General features: G+C 38.3%; 1 protein-coding gene across 1 annotated transcript in view; it reads right to left on the minus strand.

The window, feature by feature from the left end:
* Positions 1-10,179, minus strand: part of EPRS1 (glutamyl-prolyl-tRNA synthetase 1) — a 118,757-nt gene that overhangs the window by 29,989 nt on the left and 78,589 nt on the right. The window contains exons 27-29 of the mRNA XM_042780420.1: positions 9,257-9,412; positions 7,529-7,726; positions 6,486-6,659 (exon numbers count right to left, since the gene is read on the minus strand). Coding sequence (XP_042636354.1) covers positions 6,486-6,659; positions 7,529-7,726; positions 9,257-9,412 — 528 coding nt within the window. The remainder of the gene's footprint in view (positions 1-6,485; positions 6,660-7,528; positions 7,727-9,256; positions 9,413-10,179) is intronic.

The following is a 10,179-nucleotide window of genomic DNA, read 5'->3' on the forward strand; positions in this document are numbered from 1 at the left end:
TTGCAGAAAAATGAAATAAAACCCATATCTCACCCCATACACAAAAACAAACTCAAGCTGGATCAAAGACTTAAATGTAAAATCCTAAACTACACAATTCATCAAAGACAAAATGGGGCAAATCTGGGGGCCCTAATTTATGGCATAAATAGACTATCAAGCATAACCCAGAATGTACAGGAGGTAGAAGAGAAGCTAGATGACTGGGACCTTTTAAAAATTAAATTCTTATGTGCATCGAAAGACTTCATCAAAAGGGTAAAAAGAGAAGCTACAGATTGGCAGAAAATATTTGCTTATGAAATATCCGATAAAGGCCTTACTTCTAAAATCTATAGAAAACTTCAACACCTCAACACCAAAAAGACAAATAATCCAATTCACAAATGGACAAAAGACTTGAACAGACACTTCACCAAAGATGAAATACTGGCAGCCAACAAACACATGAGAAACTGCTTGCAATTATTAGTCATTAGAGAGAACCAAATCAAAATAACCACAGATACCACCTCATCCCAGCAATAACAGCAAAGTTCAGCAGGACAGAAAATAACAAATGCCGGTGAGGTTGCGGAGAGCTTGGAACTCTTGTGAACTGCTGTTGGGATTGTAAAATGGTACAACCATTGTGGTAAACGGTATGGCATTTCCTTAAAAAACTGAAAATAGAAGTACCATTTGACCCAGCAATTCCATTACTAAGAGTATACCCTACAGAGGCGAGAGACAGCGCACAAACAGACATATGTACAACTATGTTCACTGCAGCACAGTTCACTATAACAAAGAGATAGAAACAACCTAAATGCCCATCAACGGGTGAGTGGATAACCAAATTATGGTACATGCACACATGGGAACACTACGCTACATTAAAGATCAATGAGGTCAATCACGGAAGGACAAGTACTGTATGAGCCCATGACTGTAAAAAGACAAAGAAGGATTTGTTTGTGAAAGGGAACTCAATTTGGAGGTTACCAGGATGAGGAAAGAAGGGGAGGGATTAATTCCAGGCTAGTTGGGGCCCACATGCTGACGTGGGTAAGGGGTAGGATGTATGGAAAGAGTCTGTGACCACCATGACAACATTAGGAAAAGGAAGGATACTGAATTGTGCACATAGGAGATAGAACGACAGATGCTAATACCAACCAGTGTGCCCACAATACTGCATTATCATCAACACCAAACACCAAGCTATAGATAAACACATAAACACCTGAGAGGATCAGATGGGGGTCAGTGAATAGGAGTATATTCTAGACCAAGGATAGATTCAGCAAAGGCTAATCTTGCACAGATACCAATGATACAAAATACCTGCAATCCTTACAGAAACAAGAGAAGACAGACACAGAGTAATCCCTCACAGACACCCAGACACCGTGGGAGAGAGATCCAACAATCTACTGTCTCAGGACCATAGTACTGGGGGACACCAGACTCAACTGGTACAACAAAACACATAAAGCCTTGTTCCTCATCCTACACTGGCGAGCAGTGACTGGGGTCTTAAAAGCTTTCAAGTGGCTATCTAAGATTCATCTAATGGTCTCTTAGTGCCAGAAGTGAAGAAGAGTGCAAAAAGAAAAAAACAAGGGCATTTGGAAGCAATCAGCCCTGGGACACAACAGCCCTCGAGACCAGAAGAACTAGATGGTGCCTGGCTACCAATGCCAACCACTCAGCAGAGGATCAAATCTAGAGATCCTGGATAGAGTGGGAGGAGAAATGTGGAACAAAATCCAAAAACTCAGTAATGACCAGAATTACTGGTTGGATGGAGTCTGGTGAGACCCGCAATACTATGGCCCTGGGATACACTCTGGGCCTGGAATAAAACTCACTCCCAGGGGCTGGCTGTACATCAAAAGTAAACAAAATGCACATGCAGACTACTCAACCCTGGGTGACGCACCCACATACTCTATGGAAATACATCCCTTGGAGCAATAGACCACGGGGCACCATAGGACCGACATTCACACGGAGGAAATGCAGGACACACAGGAGTGCATAACTATGAGGGGTACGGGGGGAGGGTTACTGGACAGGGAGGGGAGAAGACTGGGTTGGGGTTGGACATGGTAAATGGGGAGTGAAACTAAATGTACACATAACATTGAAAGTAAAACAAACTCTAAAAGAAAATAAAAGGAAAGAAAAGAAAATTATATTTGTAGTGGACACTGGAGTAAACAGAGAAAACTTCTTGAGGCTAAAGCCACCCCAAACCACTGAGGGGATCAGGACATTGACACAGCCATGACTCATTCATGGTACAAAGGCGTGCTTTACTTGGACACTCTAGTTCTGGATATTCCATCTTTGGTGTCACTCTGAATCACTCAGAGCACTTATTAAAGCACAGATTATTAGTGTCCACCCCCAGAGTTTCTTCAATCAGGTATACAAAGAACAAATTTACTGCCATCAAGTCAATTCCGACTCACAGCAACCCCCACTGGGTTTCCACAGACTGTCCCATCTCTTGCACAGAGCAGCTAGTGAGTTTGAACCACTGAACTTTGGGTCAGTAGCCAAATACCTTAACCACCACACTACCAGAGCTCCTTAAGTTAGGTATAGGGCCTGAAAATTGATACTGCTACTAACAAATAAATGTCTAAGTTAATACTAATGTTGATGGTCCTAGTACCACACTTTGAGAACCACTGCTCCATACTCTCTGATTTTAACAAAGGAGTTTAAAGATTAACTATGTGCAAGGTTAGGTCTTGCAAATATTCAATCCTTATGAATGCATATAATGAATTTGCTCTATGAGGGGATTAAAATCCCTAAGGCTAGAGGGACCTCCTTTTTAGGGCCTAGAACCTTACCAGATAAACAGGTTTTTAATAATTTTCTCTTTGAGTGAATGATCTTCTGAACATAATTTGAGATATTCAACTTACTAGTTAGGATTTTCTAGATACAGCTTAGCTGCCAAATGGTTCCCTAAATCACAGCCAAAGGAAAATTTTAAAATGCTACTCTAGAAATCCTGACTTAGTTCTAGAGAAGACTTATTTTATAAAATGAGATAATGATTACATACTAAATATTACATGCTTTTCAAATTTATTCATCTACTGTATTACACATGCATGTATAAGACACAGCAGTGCAGAATGCAATGAAATTAAAAAGATGAAGAAGAAAATCTTGTCCTCAAGAAGCTTTATGTTTTCTAGGATAATTAAGGTGTGCATACAAATAATAAAAATCAATATAGAAAGCCAGAAGGGAAGATAATTTCTCACGTGAAACAGAAAAAAAAAGTGCCATGGAAAAAGTGACTTGAGAGAGCAAAAACTAATGAGAAAAATCACCAAAACTGAAGAATATTCTAAAAAAAATGACCTATATTTAAAGAAAACATCAATGAAATGAGTGACAAATAAAGACACAGAAACTACTCCTAAACAAATATAAAACTAAATGCAACAGGACTGAATCTTGTACTAGATCAAGAGACTGCCATGGTGGCCCAGAGTATGGTGTCAGAGCCTGAGTCAGGTTTGGTTTTACTGTGATGACGTAGGAGACCATCCATGCATGAGAATAGCCAGAAATGAAGTGACAGAGCCCAAGTTGAATGAGAAGGGCATTCAGGAAGGCAAGTAGATAACAAGGACAATGGAAAATTGGTGACATTCAGGAAGACGAATTAAAATAATAAATAGTTATATTAAGGATAACTGGAGCTACATTTCTGTCAGAAAAGGGAATTGCAAATACAGAATGGGGAAAATCAGAGTAAGCCCTGTGATTTTTTTTAATTGAAATTGAAGGTATTTATGTTAATTCATGGTTTCCAACATATATAGCTAGATATGGATATAAGGTAAATGTGGAAGTATATGCATGCGTACAGGTACACCTATACACACATACATTCCCTAGCATTGTCTACTGAGAAGGCTTGGGAGCAGTGATAGTCCAGTAGCAATACATATATCCAACACTAAGACCTTGGCTTCTAAATACCATTCTCCACTAAAATGAACCAGGACTTCTTAGTGATATGGCTAATTTCAGGACTGGGGTAAGGAGATACAAGTAAGCCTATGACATCTTATGCTAGAGAGCAAGTAAATGCTCAAAAAATGATAGGGTCATGACAAAAGGACACAAAGGCCAGCTTTTAGGTATCCTACTGTTCAAATCAGAGACAAAGTCAACATCAAAATAAAGAATGATAGTAACAGATTATAACCTACTGAGTGATACTGAAAACCATGGGCCTGTGAAGATACAAATAAATAAATGGGAAGGCTAAGAAGAAATGTGATGTGTCAAGATCATGATAATTAAAGGAAAGCCAAGGAAATGTTCCAGAGTGAAATTAAAGAGATGCACTAACTATATATAACACATAGTTCTGAAATACAGCCTTTTGCTATAAAGGACACCAGTGGGACAATTGGCAAAACCTGAATGAGCTCTAGAATTAGATGGTAGTAATGTATGAATGGCAATGTTGTGATTTTATTGATTGTATTATGATTACTTTGCTATGAGCTGGAATCAACTCGATGGCAACAGGTTTTTTTTTTTTTTTTTTTGTCGTTTGGTTTTACTGTGATGACGTAGGAGAGTATGTTTATAGGATGATGGAGCATCAGGTAAACATCTTACTCTCAGAGAGTTCAGGAAAAATTAATCTTTATACTGTACTTGCTTTATTCTAAGTTTGTGATCGTGTCAAATAAAAAGTTTTACAACATAAGTGGAAGAATTAGTACAAGTAAAACATAACGGTGGAAAAACAAAGAGCCTCACTGTCATCGAGTTGGATCCGACTCATAGCGACCCCTCTTTGGGTTTCTGAGGTGGTATCTTTCTGGAAGTAGATTGCTTAACTTTCCTTCCGAAGAGTGGCTGGTGGGTTTGAACCACCAACCTTCTGGTTAGCAGTCAAATGCCTTAGGCACTACACCACCAGAGCTCCCGTAAAAAAGATAGAAAAGGATATATGCAAGAGGGTAATGTAAAATAAAAGACATTGGCTATCCAAGGCATAAAAATTGGTCTCTATTCACCTGGAGCAACAAAGGAAGAAGCAGCATCAGGGACAGAAGGAAGGTATGGAATGTGTGGCTAACTGCCTCCATGAACAATTGCCTCCTTTAATGAGACCAGGACTGGATGGTGCCCGCTACTAATACTGAATATTTTGATCAAAGATTCTGCAGGAGAACACCAATCAAATGCAAGATGAAGACTAGAACTTCAAATTCTCATGGACTCCCAACTTCCTGGAGCAATGAAAGTTGTATGAACTTCCTTTAATATTTGATACCTGAGGCAAGTATAATTGGTAAGTGCCTACTGATACCACAACAGCTTTTTCTAAGTAAAGAATAAAGTATATTGCATAAATGGGAAGCAATAGCAGTATAATTAAATTCTTCAGCACAGCAGATTTACCTCAGGGACCTTATACAACCAACAAGGTGATGAATATTTCAACCCTAGATGTATTAATGCTGTATACTGTCAATACTGCTGGGCTCTGAACCTGAAACCTTAGTGCTGCAATCTCATCACATCTCCTGCCCTTTGAGTTTATACGACCTTGACTCCTAATTTCTAGGAGTAAGAGTTCCTATTTCATTGTAAGAAAAAATGTTTAAACCCAGAAATATGAAAAATGGAATTAAGATAGATCACCTAATAAAATAAAAATGTGTAATCAATTAAAGTTATAGTAAAAGCATTAAATCCATATCAAGACTGGCAAAAATAAAAATCAACAAACTGGTGTGAAATGTGAAAACAACATGGTGTGAGAAACAATTATGAAATTAGCCACTGATGCCCTGTTAATTTTCTATAACAATGACAGCTAAGTGATGCCCACATACTACTATTTGGATGGTCTTACTGTTTAAAGGTTTATATAAATTCCTGGCATAAACATTTTAGTACACTAACCATTTAAAGTTTATCAGTCACAAACAGGTCTTCAAGATCATTTCTATTCTAACATAATAAAAACAAACTTCCACAAACTATTTAAATTTAGCAAATACATGAACTTTAGGTATTAATATTACAAAGCCATGAACTGTATTAAGTATCAAATACTTCTTTAAAGAAGGGTAAAATAAAATAACAAACAAACAAATAACTCACAACTATCAAAACACAGAACAGTAATGAATAAAAAAGTCTCGAGTTGTAGAAAAACCACCAAACCAAATCCACCATCATCAAGTCAATTCTGACTCATGGCGACCCGCATACAGGGTTATCACAGCTGTAAATCTTTAGGGAAATACACTATACTACCTCGTCTGTTTTCCACGGAGCAGCTAGTGGGTTCAAACTGCTGACCTTTTGGTTACCTGCCCAATGCCTTAACTACAGTGTCACCAGAGCTCTTTCAAGTTGTAGAAAAGCACATGTAAAAACAAAATCTAAGTCCAAATTGGGTATGTATGGGTAAAAGACACAGTTGAGGCATTTACCTTGAGCTCCCAGTGATTGAATTTCCAACCTGGTGAATAGTTCTCTCTCAAATCAACTCTAACACGAATGTTAACATTGAGCAACCGCTTTCGATAATCGTTGCATTTTTCAATCAGGGCTTCTTTGTCTTCTTCTGAAAGTGCATTTGTAATGCCACAAGGAATAATCACTACCTAGAATGCAGAAAAATGTCCCAAATTTATATAAAGAATCAGCATGCAGAAGTAATGAAGCCATATCATTATATACTACCCAGCAGTTAAAAACCTACTAGTAACTATCAAATTTAACACAAATCCATTTGTGTAATTTCTAATTTACATATGTTGTTGTTTAGTGCTGCCAAGTTGACTCCGACTCATGATGACTCCACGTGTACAGAGTAGAACAGTTCCACGGGGTTTTCAAGGCTGTAATCTTTAAGAAGCAGATTACCAGGCCTGTCTTCCAAGGCACTTCTGGGAGTGTTCGAACTGCCAACTTTTTGGCTAGTAGCTAAGTACTTAACTGCTTGCGTCACCAATCTACACATTAGGTCTACCAAACAGCTGTGTATCACTTGTCCATGCTAAGTGCATTCTCATCCTTATTTCATTTAACCTATTATTGATGTTGTTATGTGCTGTCGAGTTGGACCCAACTCATAGCGACCCCTCCTTGGGTTTCCAAGGTGGTATCGCCACGGAAGTAGATTGCCCAACTTTCCTTCTGAGGAATGGCTGGTGGGTTTGAACCTCCAGCCTTCTGGTTAGCAGTCAAGTGCCTTAAGCACTATGCTACCAGAGCTCCTAAACTATTATAAACCATATAAAATAATTATTTCTGAAAAAGTTTTATATGAAATAACTAAAAAAAAAAATTTAAGTTTAAGAAGCAATAAAATAACACAAATCAAACACTAAGGTCTGCAGTATATGCCATCTTGTTTCTGTCTCCATGAAACCTGACTGGATGATATTCAGAAAAATCACGTTTTCAAATTCCTTTTGTAAATATGACATATTTTTATAAAAGACAAAATAAACAGAAACGTTTTCCTTACCTGAACGCAGGCTACACGGGGTGGCAATACTAAACCCATGTTGTCCCCATGAACCATGGTCATAACACCAATAGTCCGAGTTGTCAGGCCCCAAGAGTTTTGATAAGCAAATTGCTTCTCTCCTGGTGTCTTTGGATCTTCAAAAATGATTTCAAACATTTTGGAAAAATTCTGCCCTAAATGATGTGATGTTGCTCCCTAAAATAGAGATATATAGCTTTAATTTTTAATAACCTGTGTTGCCTCTAAAGAGGATTAAGAATACATTCTAAAACAGTACTTTGTTGTTGTTGTTATATGCCATCAAGTCAGCCCCGACTCATAGCGACCCCTCCTTGGGTTTCCGAGCAGTATCACTATGGAAGTAGGATTGCCCAACCTTCCTTCCGAGGAGTGGCTGGTGGGTTTGAACAGCCAGCCTTCTGGTTAGCAGTCAAGTGCCTTTGGCACTATGCTACCAGAGCTCCCAAAACAGTACTAGACCAGTTTTATTTTCTCTGTTTTTTTAATACGAAATGTGTTTTAAAATATAAGTGTAATTGATATAGCAAGAGTAAGTGCCACTGAGTCGATTCTGACTCACAGCAACCCAATATGACAAAGAACCGCCCCACAGGGTTTCCTAAGCTGTAATCTTTACAGGAGCAGATTATTATCAGGTCTGTTTGTCCACAGAGCAGCTAGGGGGATCAAACCACCAATCTGTTGATTAGCAGTAAGCATATGACCACTGCACCACCAGGGGGTCCCTAACAAGAGACTAAGATTAGCCACAAGTGACTAGTACACTGTTCTATGCAGCATTTCTCATAAGAATAACTTTACCTACAAGAGTTAAAAGGAGCTTGCAAGCCGCCACCCAAGGGACAACAATTGGTCTCTACTCACCTGAAACAAGAGAGGAAGGAGGAAAATAGGAATAAAAGGGGGATATGGAATATGTGGCTAATTGCCTCTGAACATCTGCCTCCTTTGCCATGAGACCAGAAGAACTTGATAATGCCTGGCTATGATTATTGAATATTTTGATCAAAGTTTTCATAGAATAATTCTCATCAAATGGAGGGAAATATAGAATTTTCAAATTATCATGGACTCTAGACTTTCTAGAGCCATGGAAGGTGGATGAACACCTGAAACTATTCCCCTGAGATAATCTTTAAACCTTAAACCAAAATTATCACCTGAAGTCTTTTTAAAACCAAATGAGAGTTTAGCTTAACAAGTAAAAAATGAATGCCTTGAACATTAAGCTCTTTTAAGAACAATCTATATGGGATCAAATTGACAACAGCAACCTGAAAGATTAGAAAGGAACCTTAGGGGGCAGTGAGTTTATGTTAATGAGAGGAACAACTCAGAAAAAGAGGGTGAGAATGGTTGCACAACTCATTAAACGGTACATATAAAAACTATTGCATTGGTTTATGCTTTATTTAGTGTTTTATTCTCAACAACAACAAAACAAATAAAATTTACAGGGGGAAGAAAAAGACCTAAGGAACCTATGCTTTGGTAATTAAGGAGCAAGCTATTGCCAAAAGTAAAGATTACATAATTGCCATGGGAGAGTTAGGGGAATGGGACAGATCTGCTTGAAGTTATAATAGGGTCCCAGAAAACACATGATACTTATTTTTAAAAAGGATTTTTTCTGATGATAGAAGAAATTATTGGGTCTACCCCTAGGCTATGCAGCAAACAGAATTCCATGCAGCAATCTGATACCTGTATAGCTCTTCCACTAGCAGAAATAAATGCTTCTATTGTGGTTGTATAGTCTCCTCCTGCAAATTTCTCCTTTTCAGTCTTTCTTCCTTTTACAACAGGAATTGCCAGGAGTTCTTCATACACCTGAGCATACAAGTCAAGTATCTGCAAGACCTGTAATAACATTTTAAATATAAATATTTTCAAATTTAGAGCATATTTTTTAATTATGTTGTTGTTGTTGTTATTTGCCAGAGAGTCAGACCCGACTCCTAGCAACCCCTCCTTGGGTTTCTGAGGCAGTTATCATTACAGAAGTAGGATTGCCCAACCCTCCTTTCAAGGAGTGGCTAGCTCTATAAAACTGCAGAATTTATAACTGTGTTAGAAAAACACTTTAGGCTTAAAAAACTTCTGTATGGAAAGGCTTAAGCATCCAGTTTGAATTTATTAAGGAAGACTGCTAAGACCAAGAAAACCAAACCTAACGGCATCAAGTCAATTCTGACTCATATGGATTGAATTGTGTCCCCTAAAAATATGTGTTGTAAATACTAACCTCTATGCCTGTGGTTATAATCCCATTTGTAAATGGTCTGTCTGTGTTACGTTAATGAGGCAGGATTAATGTAGGGTCTATCTTGAGACAATCTCTCTTGAGATTAAACAAATAAGCAGAGGAGAGATGAAGTTAAGATACATGGCAAGACACATGGAGATCTCCAAGGAACCAGGAGGCAGAAGCTGAAGAGACAAGGATCTTCTTCCAGAACCAACAGAGAAAGAAAGCCTTCTAGTGCCAGTACTCTGAATTCAGTCCCCTAACCTTCTCAGTTTATAGACTGAGACAGACTAGGAAGAAGGAAGAGGTCATCCACTTCTGAAAGAATTGGCCAGGGAAAACCTTATGAATAGCAAAGAAACACTGTTTGGTACATTAC

The sequence above is a fragment of the Orycteropus afer genome, unplaced genomic scaffold (genome assembly GCF_000298275.1).
Source record: "Orycteropus afer afer isolate SDZICR_OR568_19922 unplaced genomic scaffold, OryAfe1.0 scaffold00039, whole genome shotgun sequence".
Taxonomy (NCBI): Eukaryota; Metazoa; Chordata; class Mammalia; order Tubulidentata; family Orycteropodidae; genus Orycteropus; species Orycteropus afer.